This window comes from Salvelinus sp. IW2-2015, unplaced genomic scaffold, assembly GCF_002910315.2.
Source record: "Salvelinus sp. IW2-2015 unplaced genomic scaffold, ASM291031v2 Un_scaffold3651, whole genome shotgun sequence".
NCBI classification, from domain to species: domain Eukaryota; kingdom Metazoa; phylum Chordata; class Actinopteri; order Salmoniformes; family Salmonidae; genus Salvelinus; species Salvelinus sp. IW2-2015.
In genome coordinates, this window is record NW_019944928.1 from 13,431 (window position 1) to 31,691 (window position 18,261).

At 44.3% G+C, this 18,261-nt stretch overlaps 1 protein-coding gene across 1 annotated transcript; it reads left to right on the plus strand.

Moving 5' to 3' along the window:
• The first annotated feature begins 11,273 nt into the window (after positions 1–11,273).
• LOC112076259 (cbp/p300-interacting transactivator 1-like) lies at positions 11,274–14,860 on the plus strand. The gene is made up of 2 exons (XM_024143100.2): positions 11,274–11,647; positions 14,202–14,860. Exon 2 carries the CDS (start codon positions 14,215–14,217, stop codon positions 14,758–14,760), a length of 546 nt encoding a protein of 181 aa, XP_023998868.1. The 5' UTR covers positions 11,274–11,647; positions 14,202–14,214; the 3' UTR covers positions 14,761–14,860.
• Positions 14,861–18,261: the final 3,401 nt, after the last annotated feature.

Consider the following 18,261-nt stretch of genomic DNA (forward strand, 5'->3'; position numbering starts at 1 on the left):
ATACTGTTGGGCCCTATTAGTGCACTACCTGGCCTAGGACCCTTAGTGGACTTCCACTGTTGGGCCCTAGTGCACTTACCCGACTAGGACCCTTTAGTGACTACTGTTGGGCCCTAGTGAGCACTACCCTGACATAGGACCCTTGGTGGAGCTACTGTTGGTCCCTAGTGGACTACCTGGCTAGGGCCCCTTAGGCACTACCTGGCTAGGACCCTTATGGACCTAAACTGTTGGCCCTTAGTGCAGTACGCTGACTAGGATCCCTTAGTGGAGACTACTGTTGGGCCGCTGAGTGCACGTAGCACTGACTAGGCCCTCTAGTGGGATAGGCTCGTTAACTAGCTACTGTAGCCCGTGATACGTTCCTATGTGCAACTAACGCCTTGACTAGGACCCTTTAGTGGGATACTGTTGGCCCCATAGGTGGCTACTACCTGTATTCTAGACCCTTTATGGAACTACTGTTGGAGGCGCCTAGTGCACTGAGCCTGACTGAGGAGACCCTTATGGGACACTTACTGTTGGCCCTAGCTGCACTACCTGACTAGGGACCCTTACGGCTACCCTTGGCCTAGTGGAACTAGCTCTGTGAGCCCCTAGTGGCCACTATCCTGACTAGACCCTTATGAATCCGTGGCTACTACTAGGGATATAGTTCTGGCACCTAGTGACCACTAACTCTGACTAGAGCGACCTTAGGTTGGGACTACTGATTGGCGCCCTAATAGCTGCATCGTACCTGACTAGGATCCCTTATGGACTACTGTTGAGGCCACTAACGTGCACTACCTACATAGGACCTTTAGTTGGGACTACTGTTGGGCCCGATAGTGCCTACCTGACTAGGACCCTTAGTGCACTACTGTTGGGCCCTAAGTGCACACACTAGACTAGGACCCTTAGTATACTACTGTTGCCCCTAGTGCACCTACCTCGACTAGGACCCTTTAGTTGCCACTACTGTTAGCTCGGCCCTAGTGCACATATACCCTAGGAACCCTTAGTGGAATACTTTTGGGCCCTAGTGCCAACTACCTAGACTAGGACCCTTAGTGGACTACTGTTGGGCCCTAGAATTGCACTACCTGACTAGGACCCTTAGTGGACTACTGTTGGGCCCTAGTGCACCTACCGTGACTAGGACCCTTAGTGGCACTACTGTTGGGCCCGTAGTGCACAACTCACCTGACTAGGACCCTTAGTGGACTACTTTGGGCCCTAGTGCACTACCTGACTAGGACCCTTAGTGACTATGTTGGGCCCTAGTGCAACTACCTGTAGACTAGTGGACTACTGTTAGCCCTAGGCCTAGGCACATACCTGACTAGGACCCTTAGTGACTTACTGTTGGCCCTAGTGCACTACCTGACTAGGCCCTTAGGCGGACTACTGTTGGCGCCTAGTGCCACTACCTGACTAGGACCCTTAGATGCGACTACTGTTGTTGGGCCCTAGTGCAGCTACCTGACTAGGAACCCTTAGTGGACTACTGTGTGGGCCCTAGTGCACTACCTGACTAGGGCCCTTAGTGGACTAAACTGTTGAGCCCTAGTGCACTACCTGACTAGGACCCTTAGTGGACTACTGTTGGGCCTAGTGCACTACCACTGACTAGGACCCTTAGTGGACTACTGTTGGCCCTAGTGACATACTACCTGACTAGGACCCTTAGTGGACTACTGTTGGGCCCTAGTGGCACTGACACTGACTAGACCCTTAGTTGGACCTACTGTTGGGCCCTAGTGCCACTACCTGACTAGGACCCTTAGTGGACTACTGTTGGGCCCTAGTTGCACTACCTGACTAGGACCCTTAGTGGACTACTGTTGGCCCCTAGTGCACTACCTGACTAGGACCCTTAGTGGACTACTGTTGGGCCCTAGTGCACTACCTGACTAGGACCTTAGTGGACTACTGTTGGCCGCTAGTGCACTACATGGCAAGTGAGCCATTTTAGACATGTAGATAGAACTTGCAGGAGCTGCCAGGGCAAGGGAGATACGAGGGGTATGCGCACCAGACAGCTTTGCTCATTAATCCCCCTGGAGATGAGAAACGTTGTGTGTGTGTGTGTGTGGATTTGTGTGTGTGTGTGTGTGTGGTGTGTAGTGTGTGTGGTAGTGTGTGTGTTGTGTGTGTTGTGGTGTGGTTGTGTGTGAGTGTGTGTGTGTGTGTTGTGTGTGTGTTGTGTGTGTGTGTGGTGTGTGTGTGTGTGTGTTGTTGTGTGTTGTGTGTATGTCTGTGTGTAGTGTGTGTAAGTGACCAATCTTGCTTTGCCGCCCAAAATCCCAACACTCCAATCCAGTTTGTCGGTGGGGATGCGAGCTGTGTTTGATTAACACAGTCGGGTCAGCAGAGGGCAGCGGTCGCCACTCGCTGCTCCGCAACCACCTTCGCTTTACCACAATCTCTAAAGCCACATCTGAGAGCATTTACTGAGCTCTGTTTTTTTTTTTAAATAGAGTGACAAAATGATAGAGACGACATTAAATCCAGGTTGCTTTTTCTTCCGATGGGTCCTGAATGTGGCAATTGATGTTGGGCAATTCACACACACAGCAAGGCAAACCTCGAGTCGGTTGGCTCATGCTGGCTTTTAAGCATATGCAGCAGAGGCGTTTTATAATGAACCATGCAAACACACACACACACACACACAACAACACACACACACACACACCACACACACACACACACACACACTGCAATGAAAACAAACAGGAAACCAAAGCATGCCTCTATAAAATGGTTGTTTGTCAAAAACAATATATCTAAGTGTATTATTACTGTGCTCCCAGCTTGTGTTAAACAGGAAACAGAGTTGGTGACAACAGGACATCAAGGCTGCATTGTCTTCATAGACACTGACATGATCTGTCCCCTTTCATTCTATGCATGCAGTGTTGGCTTCACCTATAGTCCGTCACATACAGAGTATACACAGCTCTCTGTCTCGCTCTCCTGCTCTCTCTCGCTCTGTCTCTCACTCTCTCTCAATTTTTCTTCTCTCAATTCAATTCAAAAAGGGCTTTATTGACATGGGAAACATATTGTTTACAAATTGCCAAAGCAAGTAAAATAGATAATAAACAAAAGTGATGTAAACAACAACAACAACAAATATTACACTCACAAAAGTAAAAAAAAAAAAAAATAGAGACATTTTAAATGTCATATTATGTCTATATACAGTGTTGTAATGATGTGCAAATAGTTAAAGTACAAAAGGGAAAATAAATAAATATGGGTTGTATTTACAATGGTGTTTGTTCTTCACTGGTTGCCCTTTTTCTTGTGGCAACAGGTCACACATATTGCTGCTGTGATGGCACACTGTGGTATTTCACCCAGTAGATATGGGAGTTTATCAAAATCGGGTTTGTTTTCAAATTCTTTGTGGATCTGTGTAATCTGAGGGAAATATGTGTCTCTAATATGGTCATACATTTGGCAGGAGGTTAGGAAGTGCAGCTCAGTATCCACCTAATTTTGTGGGCAGTGTGCACATAGCCTGTCTTCTCTTGAGAGCCAGGTCTGCCTACGGTGGCCTTTCTTAATAGCAAGGCTATGCTCACTGAGTCTGTAAATAGTCAGAGCTTTCCTTAAGTTTGGGTCAGTCACAGTGGTCAGGTATTCTTCCACTGTGTACTCTCTCATGTGGTTATGCATTCCGAATTGTAACAACAAAGACATCAAGTCCTGAAACATGATATTCAAGACAACAAAGACCAAGGTTGTGAAGGTTGGTCATTCATTGGTTGGAGAAGAGTAGCATCACTACGTTGTTATGCAAATACACTCCCTATCATCATGTTGTTATGTAAAGGAGCTGTGTTACATTGGTCTATTTACCTATTCTGTTTCCTCATTTGCATATCTGCTCTTCCTGAGGAAGTACATCACTGATGCATTTTGCATTTTGATAAAACACCTGAGTCTGGGAAACTACCGCAAACACACACACACACACACACACACACACACACACACACACACACACACACACACACACACACACACACACACACACACACCACGAAGACCACACACCCTAACACACACCCTAACACAGACAGGCGAGACGACACACACACACAGACACACACACACACACACACAGGACACACACAGAGACACACACAGACACAGGACACAAGACACAACAGACACCACACCACACACACACACACACACACACACACCACAACACACACACACACACACACCACACACACACACACACACACACACACACAACACACAACACACACCACACACACCACACACACACACACACACACACACACCAAGACAAACACCCTAACAGGCCTCCCTCCTCTTATTTAAACCAGGCTAACAGGAGGCTAACCCTCCTGGCAGATGGCAATGTATCACTGACTGTCCACACTTAACGTCACTGATAACACACGTGGGGATCCTGTGTTGCTTTTTGAATGAGGACACACAGAGAGAATACATGTTTAGATAAATGAATGATCATAGTGTCTTGTGTGTTTTGACTTTGTGTGTGTGTGAGTCATGATTTAATTGGCGTATATGGTGCGTATCTATGAATCATGTATGACCCAGTTTCCCTCCCCCATCCTCACATCCCTCCACCGTCCCTCAATTCCTCCTCCTGTCCCTCAATCCCATCCCCCGTCCCCTCCACTCCCTCTCCAATCCCTCAATCCTCTCCTGGTCCCTCGAATCCCTCCTCCTTCCCTCGAATCCTCTCCGTTCTCTCACCCCTTTTCCCCGTCCAGCAATCCCTCCCCCGTCCCTCCATCTCCCCTCCCCAGCGATTCCCCATTCCTCCCTCTCCCTCAAACCCTCTTCCGTCCCTCAAACGTTTTCCCGTCCCTAAACCCTCCCCCGTCCTCAATCCCTTTTCCCATCCCTCCAGCCCTCCTCCCGATCCCTCAATCCTCCTCCCGTCCCTCAATCCTCTCCCTCGTCCTCCAATCGCTCCTCCTAGTCCCTCCCCTTTTCCCTTCTCTCAAATCCCTCCTCCTGACCCTCAATCCCTCCCCCGTCCCGTAATCCCTCCCATCCTTCAATCCTCCTCCGCCCTCAATCCTCCGCCATCTCTCAATCCCTCCCCTGTCCCTCAATCCTTCCTCCTGTCCCCTCATCCCTATCCCTTTTCTGTCCCTCAGTCCCTCCTCCTGTCCCTCCATCCCTATCCCCTTTTCCCGTCCCTCAGTCCCTTTTCCCGTCCTTCAATCCCTCCACCGTCCCTAAATCCCACCCCCATCCTCAACTCCGCCCCTCGTTCCTCAAACCCTCCCCGTCCCTCAATTCCTCCCCGTCCTCACAATCCTCCCGAGACCTCAATCCCCCTCCGTCCCTCAACCCCCTCCCCGTCCTCAATTCCTCCCCTTCCCTCAATCCCTCCCCCCGAATCCCTCAATCCCTCCCGACCCTCAATCCCTCCTCCCGTCCTCAACCCCTCCCCCGTCCCTCAAACCCTCCCATCCCTCCCAATCCCTCCCATCCATCAATTCCTCCTCCTGGCCTCCCTCGAATCCTCCTCCTGTCTCTCACCCCTTTACCTAGCCTCAGCAATCTCTTCCCCCGTCCCTCAATCTCCCCCCCGCGTCCCCCAATTCTCCTCTCGTCCCTCAAGCCCTCTTCCTGTCCCCCCATCCCTTTTCCCGCCCTCAATCCCTCCTCCTGTCCCTCAATCCCTTCCCGTCCCATCTCACCGTTCCCCTCAATCCCTCCTCTGTCCCTCAATCCCTCCCCCGACCCTCAAACCCTCCCCACGTCCCCCAATATTCCTCTCCGTCCCTCAATGGCCTCCCGGCCCTCAATTCCTCCTCCCGTCCCTCAATCCCTCCTCCCGTCCCTCAATTCCTCCTCCCGTCCCTCCATCCCTCCTCCTCCCCCTCAATCGCTTTTCCCATCCCTCAATTCCTCCTCCCTTCCCTCCCCTTTGTTGTTTACAGGGAATCTGAAGAATGTGGTTTAAGAGCGGCGTCTCAGTCTCATGTTTCCAATCAGGTCCTCCTGGGGTAATGAACACACACAGACATCGGGTCAGGCTAATGAAGACAGTGTGTGTGTTGAGAGGAGAGATGTTGGAAAACAATGTTTCCAGGGGGATGTTTTAATGTGGGGGACTGACGAAGGTAGGGTGCTAATGTTGCCTGTTTGGTGTTTGCTGGTCTGTTTCTGTTTCAGTCTGTGATCTTTTTTAAACTTTGGGGAGGTGGGTTGGGCTAGACTGGGACCAGACTGAGAATCCTGCTCCTTAAAATGGCTTCCAGGGTCAGTGTTCACAAAGCGGATCAGCGGAAGAGTTTTGCCTTTCAGATCATAATGAATTCTGATTAAGATGGCCCAGAATCTGAACTAAACTTTTTGTTCCATAGTTCGGGGGGGGGGCTTGTGTTACCCCATCTACTGAAAGATGTACAGAGAAAATGGCGTTGACAGAGAGGGCTGCCGTGCTTCTAGCTCTTAGGAAACTTTGCAGTATTTCGTTTTTTAATGTATTATTTCTTACATTGTTAGGCCAGAAAAGATTGTGTACAAGCATTTTGCTACACTCGCAAGAACCTCTGCTAAACACGTGTATGTGACCAATGATATTTGGTTTGATTTGATTTGATATAAAGGCCTGGGAAACATGTAGGGTGGGGATATGTTGCATATTATTTGTGTTAAACGGGTAAAGCAGACATGATGGGGGCTTGTGTTACCCCATTGGGTTTTGCCCTAGCACTATACAGCTGATTGATATAACTCATCAAGCTTTGATTATTTTAATCAGCTGTGTAGTGCTGGGGGAAAAACCAAAACGTGCAACCAGGAGGGGCCGAAGGACCGAGTCTGGGAAACCCTGCTCTATGGTAACATGTTAACACCCCCTGGATACATACAAAACATACTAGATCTTGGGGGGAGTTTCCCCCCAAAATAAAGATCATCCTCAGCATAAAGATCATCCTCAGCATAAAAATCATCCTCAGCATAAAGATCGTCCTTAGCATAAAGGTCATCCTCAGCATAAAGATTATCCTCAGCATAAAGATCGTCCTTAGCATAAAGGTCATCCTCATTATAAAGATCATCCTCAGCATAAAGATCATCCTCAGCATAAAGATCATCTCATCATAAAGATCATCCTCAGATGTAAAGATCAATCCTCAGCATAAAGGTCATCCTCAGCATAAAGATCATCCTCAGCATAAGATCACCTCAAGTTAAAGATCATCCTCAGCATAAAGATCATCCTCAGCATAAGATCATCCTCATCATAAAGATCATCCTCAGAGTTAAAGATCATCCTCAGCATAAAGATCATCCTCAGCATAAAGATCATCCTCATCATAAAGATCATCCTCAGCATAAAGATCATCCTCAGCATAAAGATCGTCCTTAGCATAAAGGTCATCCTCAGCATAAAGATCATCCTCATCATAAAGATCATCCTCAGAGTTAAAGATCATCCTCAGCATAAAGATCATCCTCATCATAAAGATCATCCTCAGCATAAAGATCATCCTCAGAGTTAAAGATCATCCTCAGCATAAAGATCATCCTCAGCATAAAGATCATCCTCATCATAAAGATCATCCTCAGCATAAAGATCATCCTCAGCATAAAGATCATCCTCAGCATAAAGATCATCCTCAGAGTTAAAGATCATCCTCAGCATAAAGATCATCCTCATCATAAAGATCATCCTCAGCATGAAGATCATCCCTCATCATAAAGATCATCCTCAGAGTTAAAGATCATCCTCAGAGTTAAAGATCATCCTCATCATAAAATCATCCTCAGCATAAAGATCATCCTCATCATAAAGATCATCCTCAGAGTTAAAGATCATCCTCAGCATAAAGATCATCCTCAGAGTTAAAGATCATCCTCATCATAAAGATCATCCTCAGAGTTAAAAAAGATCATCCTCATCATAAAGATCATCCTCAGAGTTAAAGATCATCCTCAGCCATAAAGATCATCCTCATAAAGATCTCCTCATCATAAAGATCATCTCAGAGTTAAAGATCATCCTCATCATAAAGATCATCCTCAGAGTTAAAGAATCATCCTCAATCATAAAGATCATCCTCAGCATAAAGATCATCCTCATCATAAAGATCATCCTCATCATAAAGATCATCCTCAGCATAAAGATCATCCTCAGTCCATATATAGCAGGGGTATCAAACGAATGTGTTCTACCAACTGAGCTACAAATCTGTTATGATCTTGGTGCTAAACATGATCTTTACTACTTCAGTGTCAGATGAAGAGCATTCCTAGCATTTTCATATATTGTACAGTCTGTGTGTTAAGACGAAGTGTCAATGATATGATCTCCTATCTAATGAAATGTTTCAGGTGTGTATTCTGTCCTGTTCCTATTCAAACTGCATGTTTAAATTCAACTGGAAGAACTGTAGGAGTGTAAAAATGTTTTGTATCATTTTACTTTTGGTTTCACAAAAGTATAACTTTAACTTTTTTTTTTACTGTTCACTTTTGCCTTTTATATGGTGTAAACAACATGTTTTATTATAAAATACAATCTGTTTTATATGGTGTAAATAACATGTTTTATTATAAAATACAATCTGTTTTATATGGTGTAAACAACATGTTTTATTATAAAATACAATCTGTATCTGAGTATGTTGATGTTAAATAGTCTTCTTTTTTTTGTTCTTTTTTTTCAACGTGAGTTTCAATAACCTCCTAAGAGGAAACTGACACCAAACTGACACCATACTGACACCATACTGACACCAAACTGACACCAAACGGACACCATACTGACACCAAACTGACACCAAACTGACACCAAACTGACACCATACTGACACCAAACTGACACCTGTGCTCCAAATGGCACCCCTTTCCATCTAGTGCACTACTTTTGACCAGAGCCCTATGGGTAGTGCACTAATTTTGACCAGAGCCCTATGGGTAGTGTACTACTTTAGACCAGAGCCTTATGGATAGTGTACTACTTTAGACCAGAGCCCTATGGGTAGTGTACTACTTTAGACCAGAGCCTTATGGGTAGTGTACTACTTTAGACCAGAGCCCTATGGGTAGTGCACTACTTTAGACCAGAGCCATATGGGTAGTGCACTACTTTTGACCAGAGCCCTATGGGTAGTGCACTACTTTAGACCAGAGCCCTATGGGTAGTGCACTACTTTAGACCAGAGCCCTATGGGTAGTGCACTACTTTGGACCAGAGCCCTATGGGTAGTGCACTACTTTTGACCAGAGCCCTATGGGTAGTGCACTAATTTTGACCAGAGCCCTATGGGTAGTGCACTACTTTAGACCAGAGCCCTATGGGTAGTGCACTACTTTAGACCAGAGCCCTATGGGTAGTGCACTAGAAAGGTAATAGGGTGCAATTTGAGATGTAGACTAGGAGTGGTGAATCAAAGTGGTTTCCATGTGTGCAACAGAAGTTGTAAAGTTCTGTCTGTGATCTTTATGGATTTAATTTAAACACCATGGCCAGGACACCCACTCACACTACGGATGCAGTGGTCAGCCTTGCGCTTCTCAGAGTGAATGTGAAACGAGGGAAAGTAATCAGTGTGTTTATGGGTTAATAGGAAAGACGGAACTGATTGAAACGCTCTGTCGTAATAAACGGCTGTTGCACAAAGACCCTAGAAAATGAATGAACTTAGACAGGAGAGAAGTGTGGTTAAGTATTCCTCCCCCAAACACCCCTTAAGACATCTTCAGGGGACCAGATTCACAAAATATTTTAGGAGAACCTTTTAAATAACTGTTTCCTTAATAAATAAAAAAATGTAATCGAAACCTCTTGAGAACTTCTCAAATGTCTTCTTTTAGGAGAACCTTCTTAAAGCATATGTACCAATGTCTTGTGCCATGCCATCCCAAAAAAACAAATTCATCAACCCACTTCAATGAATATGTACTGTAAAGAAACTCTCAGAGCCTATATAACGTTTCCTCTCCTCCCCTGCCTGAAATCAAACTCCCATCTCTCTATGTTCTCCATTCATGCTGTTGAATAGCACACCTGCCTGCCCTGTCCCGTGTGGCGGCTAGACTGGCTCCATCAGGACTTCCCAACGACATTTTATGCAAAACATCATGTTTCCCTCCAAAGTGGCATGGCATCATTATTTGAATAGGACATCAGTTGACGTTTTAGATAAATTATAAAATTAGATAAAAGTTCGGTTCAATGTCTATTGTGTTATCAACGTATATTTGCTTAGGCTGTACTTCTATGGGAGGCTTGCTAAAATGATCCCACAGCAGACTCATTGAAAACTTCAAGGTGACGTTAATGTGCGCTTCCTTCGGACGTTCTCTGTGTTTACCCATTTCGCCTAGTTTTACGCTAGAAGGGAACTTGAAAACCGTTCATCTCATTTGCATACTGTTTTCCCACGGGGGAAGACTCCACGAACTTCCATACATCATGCTCGAGCCTCATCTACATGTTAACTGTCTCCGCGCGCCGACGGGACTAAAGACAGATGCTCGTGAGCCTTTAACTGAAAGGGAATTAAGGCGCGTGGCGTTCTAAAAGAAAAGTGGCTTCACCTGTTCTGTTCTTTTCTCTCTTTGACTATTAGACGTAGGCGTATTATTTAGAATGAATGAATGAAAATATGATATTTATTTAGGCTAAAACGGATGAAAAAAATGCTGAGATGATAACCTCGAGGTTTGGGGAATGTTTAGATCTCTATCTCCTATTATTGTTTTATTTTAGCATATCATTTGTAGTTATTTGACCTATAGCCAGTTGTAACAGATGACCTTTTAGATATGAAATAGGCCTACCCTAATGATGAGACGTTAGCATAGTGGTCTCTCCAGGTGGGCTGCGCAATAGGCTAAGGCCAATTGTGTGTGTGCGCGGGTGCGTGCGTGCGTATTGGCTCATATCCACGTGGTTTTCTATTTGGTTCCTCCTGTGAACATTGTTTTTCTCGTGAAAATCAACAGTTATTGTTTCAAGACCTTTGAAGATTGTTGAGGCTGTGCGTTCTCTCATGAATGAAAATCAGTGAGTTGTCTGTTTGGAGTAGAATAGAACAGACAATAATAGAATTTGATCTGTGATTGTAGAGAAAAGCGCTCGCTCTGAGAATATAAAACATCTGCGCTTTCATGACCGAAACTCCGGAAACTGTTTTCATCCGATACTGGAATGAACCGTTTATTGTGCGATAACCGTGGTGCGTCAGTCCTATTCCTCTACAAATCCACGCCGTGATTTAAATGCTGTCCCGCCACAAACGCGCCTCACTTGAGGGTCGTGTGTGTGTGTGTGAGAGAGAGAATAATACTTTATATTCAGTAACAACCACAGTGAGGGAACTATCCCGGAGTCGGACAGTCTGTTATTTCGCACAGAGAGAGGAGAGACGCAGCACGAGGACAATATTGACTCAACCGTTTACTTTATGGCTATAGCTCTCAACAGGAACCGGCGGATTCCTTACTAAATATAGACCACAACAATTGTCAACGTTTTTGACAACAAACATTTACAGATGTGGTGTTATCCTGCGATCTGTTGGAGTTGATTGTTGTACATTTTGAATCTCTTTTCTTTACCATTCTTTTCCTTCCTCAAACGGACCTACAGCTGCGTTTAAAAGTGGCTTTCTAAAGGGTATGTTATTTTACATTTTAATTGTTAAGGTTTGAACATTTTATGGAAGTTATTCACAATAGTTTGATTTCACAGAGCAATGGGGGAAATTGTCAACTTATTTGCCAAATGCTACCAATAACTTTTCCCCTAAAATGTTTTTTTTTTGTTGACCTTTTTGTGATTTGCCTCCGGTTTGAATTGGTGAATTAAATGCGTTTTACGCACATCTTGGATGATGATTTCGTAACACAAATCTCTAAAGTATTACTTTTTAGTAAACTATTCAGCCTGTTTTACCAAATGGGCATTTGTTAGAAAATGAGGCTTCGTCTAAACTTTTGTTACTTTGACAAAGTGTTGTTCTGTTGGCTGTAAATGTTTGTGGTTTTCTCCATCCCATAGAAGCGTTGATTCAATTACTATAAAACAAGTGGCCATGCTCAGCCTCACCATATGGTCAAGGTGTGTCTTTATTGAGCGATTGACGTTCTAATTGGCTCGACACGCATGGTAATTGTGTAATTGACACCGCTGTTGTTGGCTAGAAGCAGTGGGGTTCCGTGCTCATTTTCAGGTCCGAACCACGTCTGCAGGGAGGCGGATGTGATTAATGTAATCAAGTAACTTCTATTGGGATTGTTTGACATGGTGTGATTAGTTTATAGGCAAAATAAACCACCCATACTAGTTGAATAGCCTACCTTTGTCTGTCAACCAACAAACCGTTTGTGATCTTGGGACTAGGTTAAAATACGGGTTAGTGAACGAAACCTTCCACTTATTAGGATTTGTTCAATACAAAACTGATTCTTCCTCGAGGTAATCATTGATATGAGAAGGATGTATTTTAAAGTATTCGAATGTGGTCCATGGTCTCCTTTTTAAGGGAGAATGCATTTACAGTTTGACAGTTGCTTCCACATGATTTGAGACTACGGCTACTTTTCTTGAGACTCGACACGCATGCAAAACGTCACATCTCTTGCAAAACCAAACACTAAATTCGCAAGGGGGAAAAAATAAAATGTTTCTTTCACAAAACATTATTTTCCTCCAGATTTCGGGATGAACACAGACAAAACAAATACAGTAGAAGAAAAATAAATAGGCTTGTCCTCTTCCTCATCTCCCTCTTACTCTCACTCCTCTTCCTCTAACTCTCTCTCCAAAATTGGCCTCCATTGTTGTCCAAACCAAGAAAGCCAACCTGAAGCCTATTTATAGTGCTCAAGCTCTGATTTCTAACTGAAGAAATTAGCTGTAAGTGTTTTTCACGTCAGCACTGGATGTAGGTAATGAGTGTAGGTACTGGGTGTAATGGGTGTAGGTACTGGGTGTAGGTAATGAGTGTAGGTACTGGGTGTAGGTAATCGGTAAATGAGTGAGGCATTTGGAATGGCAATGTTTTCCAAACGAAACACAAGACCTGTTAGTTTTGAATGTGTCTAATGTAGAGAACGGTGTTTAGTGTTTTGCACAAAAAATAATGTTTTTACAAATTGCAAACTAAGAGTAAAGTAGATAATGTGCTTGCAAACTTGGTCTGAAGATGAGGTTAATGGTTTCACTGAGTGCCTCAACTACCACTTTTAGTGTGTGAGAGAGATAATCAACTACCACTAGTGTGTGTGAGAGAGATAATCAACTACCACTTTTAGAGTGTGAGATTGTAAAAAACTGTAACCATAATAGTCCTTTCTATGATGTAAAGGAAGGGGGATGTATTTGAACGTAGCCCATGTCCCCTTCATAAGGATGCATTAAGTTTTTTTTTAAACAGGGCCCAATGTCTCTCCTTCCTAAGGATCCATTTGAACAGTATTTCAGTCTGCAATCCTGACAGTAATCAGCCAATGAATAATGAACACAAAGGACCAAAGAACACACACAGCGATAAATCCCCAACAGCAGGGCTCGTGAGATGCTGGTGTGTTGTAGGTGCAGCTGCATGCCTGCCTGTAGCAATTACCCTCTCCATAAATATGGGCTGGGGCAGGAAGGGGGTCAGAGGAGTGTGTGTCGGGAAGGGGTCTGCAGTGGGATCAGCACATATATGTATGTATGGTATCATGTGACTCAGTCCTCAAAAGTCCTGTTTTCTTTAACCCTTATTATGAACCGCCAGTCAGTCCCCTCTGAGCCTCTATGGTACTTTAGTGTGTATCCAAAATGGCACCCTATATAGTGCGCTACTTTTGACTGACTGTCATTAGAGAACAGGGGCAGTGGTTCTGATCAAAAGTAGGGCACTATATTGGGAATAAGGTGCCATCTCTCCGCACTGTGACCCACCTAAAGATTTTTTTGTTTTCTTGTGACCCCCCCCCCCCCATTTAAATGAGACCAATGTTTTTAGCCAGGCAAGGACATGTCTCAATCTGCTATTTGGAATAGGCTACTAGTGGTGACCTAGTGAAGCAGTTGACTTTAAAGCCAAGCAGGCTTATCACTCTAATCTAAACACCATGATGTCATATGTTAACAGAATAATCCTGTATGTCTTCAGTACTCCCTGTCATCTCTTCCGCCTTGTGATGATGTCATCGTAACACCGTTTCTTCCTCCTTCTCAGGTGTCCCCAGGTGATGACCTCACTGCTGTTTTCCAGCCCAGCCCACGTCGTCATGAAGGACCGCGAGCCTCCGCCATCCTCCCTCACCCTGCTCCACTACCCTGGGATGACGGTCACCGCCAAGACCCCCGGGGATGACCCCTTTCCCGCCTCCACCCTCCACTCCTCCACCTCTCCATCCCTCTCCAAACCACAGCCCTTCTGCCTGCAGACCAGCCCTCACCTCCTCGCCAGCATGCAGCTCCAGAAACTCAACTCCCACTACCAGAGTCTGGCTGGAGGCAGTGGTGCCTCAGGGCCCAACTCAGGGCCTCAGAGGGGGTTTGGGGGCTCGGCGGTGGGCTCGGCTGGGCAGCTGGTCGGGGGTACCCCTGGAGGTGGTGGAGGTGGGAACCAGAGTTGTGGATCTGGCGGGATCATAGATTCTGACCCAGTGGATGAAGAGGTTCTGATGTCATTGGTCATAGAGCTGGGGTTGGACCGGGCCAATGAGCTGCCTGAACTCTGGCTGGGACAGAATGAGTTTGACTTCATAGCGGACGTACCTGCTGGATGTTGACCCGCCCGGATAGAAAGATGGAAGGAGGGGATCTGTGCTCTCATTCATTCTTTTCGTCTCTTGTTTGGATGGACACAGACTTCGACGTCCCTGCTGGGTACAAACCTAAACACACAGAAAGATAAACTGTCCTTTTGTTTTTTTTTAGGTCAACCTCTTAGTTTTTCTCTGAAAGATAAATGATGAACACAAACTGACCCAAAGAGAGCATGTGCTCTTGTTTTTTTCCCCCTCTGTACCACCCTCTCATTTTCTCTCTCAGAAGGACAGAGTGCAGACACAGGGCCTGGGGTTTCGTCTCGTGTTTTTCTGTGTGTCACAGAGAGGATGACGACTTCAGGGGGAACTTGTGTTTACCTTCATTTATTCCTCGGTGCAAAAGGACCCGACGTTAAGGGTTGTGAACATACAAAGGTTAAACAGAAACCAAGAGGGGACAAAACCCACACAACCCTATCTATATTCAACAGTAGGGGAAAACACTGAGGGATAGAAAAGCCTTTTACTTGAGCCTGGGGTCGGTCTCATTGTACATCCCATGGGCCTCCTACACACACACACCGACTGAAAGATGGATGGTATTATGATCCGGTAATGGAAGTTGCAGCTGTGAAACAGGCACTTGTTCAGTTACCCCAGCGTTCAGGGGGTTTGATGCGACACTAGGGTGAGAGAGAATGCGCGAGAGAGATGAGTGATGTGTTTGCATGCATGTGTACCTGTGTGTGAGGTTGTATGAGACAGACATGACAGGAGGCCTGTGTAGTCTCCATGGACCAGTAGACCAATGTAACCTGACCTGTATGGTATTGTCTGTATCTAAATACATTATTGAGTCTCAACGTCAGTGGTCTTCATGTAACTCTGTAGGAGGAACGACTCAGTTTCCCACTCCTGCCTGGTCTCGCTTTCCCTCTCTCTGTATGTGTTGTAAGTCTCTTGCTCTGTCTATATCAAATGGATGATGTCTGAAGAAGCAAAGAGAGCTATGAGTCTCTCACTCCTCTCTCTCCCTTCTCGTTCTCTCTCCTTTTTCTCTCCTGTGGTCTGAGCCAAGACACTCCGTCACTACCTACTCTGCTATGTTACTGTCAAAGTAAATCTGTATGTCCCAACTGGCACCGTATTCCCTATTTAGTGCACTTCTTATGACCAGAGCCCTATGGGTCCTGGTCTAAAAGTAGTGCACTATAAAGGGAATAGGGTGCCATTTGGAACATTGTCAATCTATTAGTTAATGAGGCTGTAGGTTACAGTTAAAGATGGCTGACTTATTTTGTTTTGTTTCTGGGGTGGAATGGGAGCCCTGTAGACGACTTGATGACAAACTGATGATTGAGTCATTGACTGATTTACTTACAGGACCTACATTGTAAAGTTTTTTTTTTTTTATGTCTTGTGCAACTCATTTTTAAGAAAGAAAAAAATTGAAGAGAAAGTTTCAATTGACTAAGTCCCCAGGTTCCAGTGAATAGAACCCCAAGCTGGAATTGCATCAACATGATGTGAAAGACCAAGTTTTAACACCCAGGAAATTCAAGATAACTAATGGAATATACCAACTTGTAATTTTCTGAACAGAAACCCTTTGATCCGACTGACTGTAGCAAGAACATTTTACTTTGTATAGTTTTTGTTCGTTTTGCTTATATTACATTTCACATATTTTGTGATTTTTTTTTGTTTTAGGGTGAGAAACCTCTTGCTATTGACTTTGTAAAAGAAACATATCAGTTAGTAATTAATCCCGTGTCTAGTAGATACTGTGCTGATAGAATGAACCTTAGTTTCTTAAAATCACACCTTTTCAATTGAAGGCTTTCTTTTGTTTATAAGAAGGGGGAGGTGGACCTATCTTTATTTGTCTCATCTTTTGTTTTGCAAATTAAATGACGGAACGAATATATCCGAGGTTGATCTTATTTTTTTTGCATCTCATTTGTATATCTATGTAAATTACTAGATCATATTTAAATGGTTGTATTTTTGTTACTTCTCTGCATGTTTGGGAAAATAAAGAATACCGAACTGAATATTCTCTCCGTTTCTCATTAGTATGTATAGTCTACCATTTTGATTTTTACACAATTTAGTTCACTATCTGTACACGAACTCATGAAACTGTAGTTGAGAACAGTTCACACATTTAATGGAAATGGTTAGTCACAACTTTCTTATAAAATGTCGCCCTCTAGTGTCAACCTTTTCAAAATGCCTCAAAGTTCACAGGGTGGAGTCCAATAACAAAAGCAACAGACTGTAGGCCTACAATAGACAGCATGTGTAACAACGAAACACTTCAGATAAAGATGATTTGAAACTGCATACCTTTTTAAAGAAACAAGGACCGTCATATGAACTCATGAAAACAAATTGATACAACAGACTGTGTGTGTATATATATATATATATATATATATATATATACACTGTTGCAAGTTTACTGAGGACCAGGGGTCAGACGGGCATAATATACCGCCTTCGTGTAGAAGTATATGACTTGTAAAACAGACTGAATTGAGTAGACAGAATTCAAAGCATAGGAAAGCAAGCTGCAAGACAGGACGTCACTAGTGACATTTGGCATGGGAACATGCGGAATAACGGCTTGATTATCTTGCGCCACACAAACAGAAGGGCTCTGTCCTGCGCGCTGGTATTTCCTGACAGAGATAGCGGGAGGAAATCGGAGAGGCTCAGGGAATAGCAGAACAAACAGGCTACAGAACATAACAATTATTCGTTGAGTGCTGATGAAGACTTGCTAATCAAGATAATATTACGAAAATAACTTCAACTGTGTGTGCATTGTTTAGGCCTATTATAGATTTTGAGACTGATTGAATTTGATATAATATATTTACAATCATATAGTAATCACAGTGAGAGCCATATAATGTATGGGTACCATATATTACAATACAAACACTGACTTACGTATAGCTGCTAAAATAATATAAAAATCAATAATGTATTTCTTGAGGAAGTCACCTCATACAAGTACTTGGGAGTATGGCTAGACGGTACACTGCCCTTCTCTCAGCACATATCAAAGCTGCAGGCTAAAGTTAAATCTAGACTTGGTTTCCTCTATCGCAATCGCTCCTCTTTCACCGCAGCTGCCAAACTAACCCTGATTCAGATGACCGTCCTACCCATGCTAGATTACGGAGACGTAATTTATAGATCGGCAGGTAAGGGTGCTCTCGAGCGGCTAGATGTTCTTTACCATTCGGCCATCAGATTTGCCACCAAGGTTCCTTATAGGACACATCACTGCACTCTATACTCCTCTGTAAACTGGTCATCTCTGTATACCTGTCGCAAGACCCACTGGTTTATTCTTATTTGTAAAGCCCTCTTAGGCCTCACTCCCCCATATCTGAGATATCTACTGCAGCCCTCATCCTCCACATACAACACCCGTTCTGCCAGTCACATTCTGTTAAAGGTTCCCTAAAGTACACACATCCCTGGGTCGCTCCTCTTTTCAGTTTGCTG

Bases quoted from the DNA above. Each gene is read 5' to 3' on its own strand.
- LOC112076259 (XM_024143100.2), top strand. From the start codon at position 14,215: ATGACCTCACTGCTGTTTTCCAGCCCAGCCCACGTCGTCATGAAGGAC.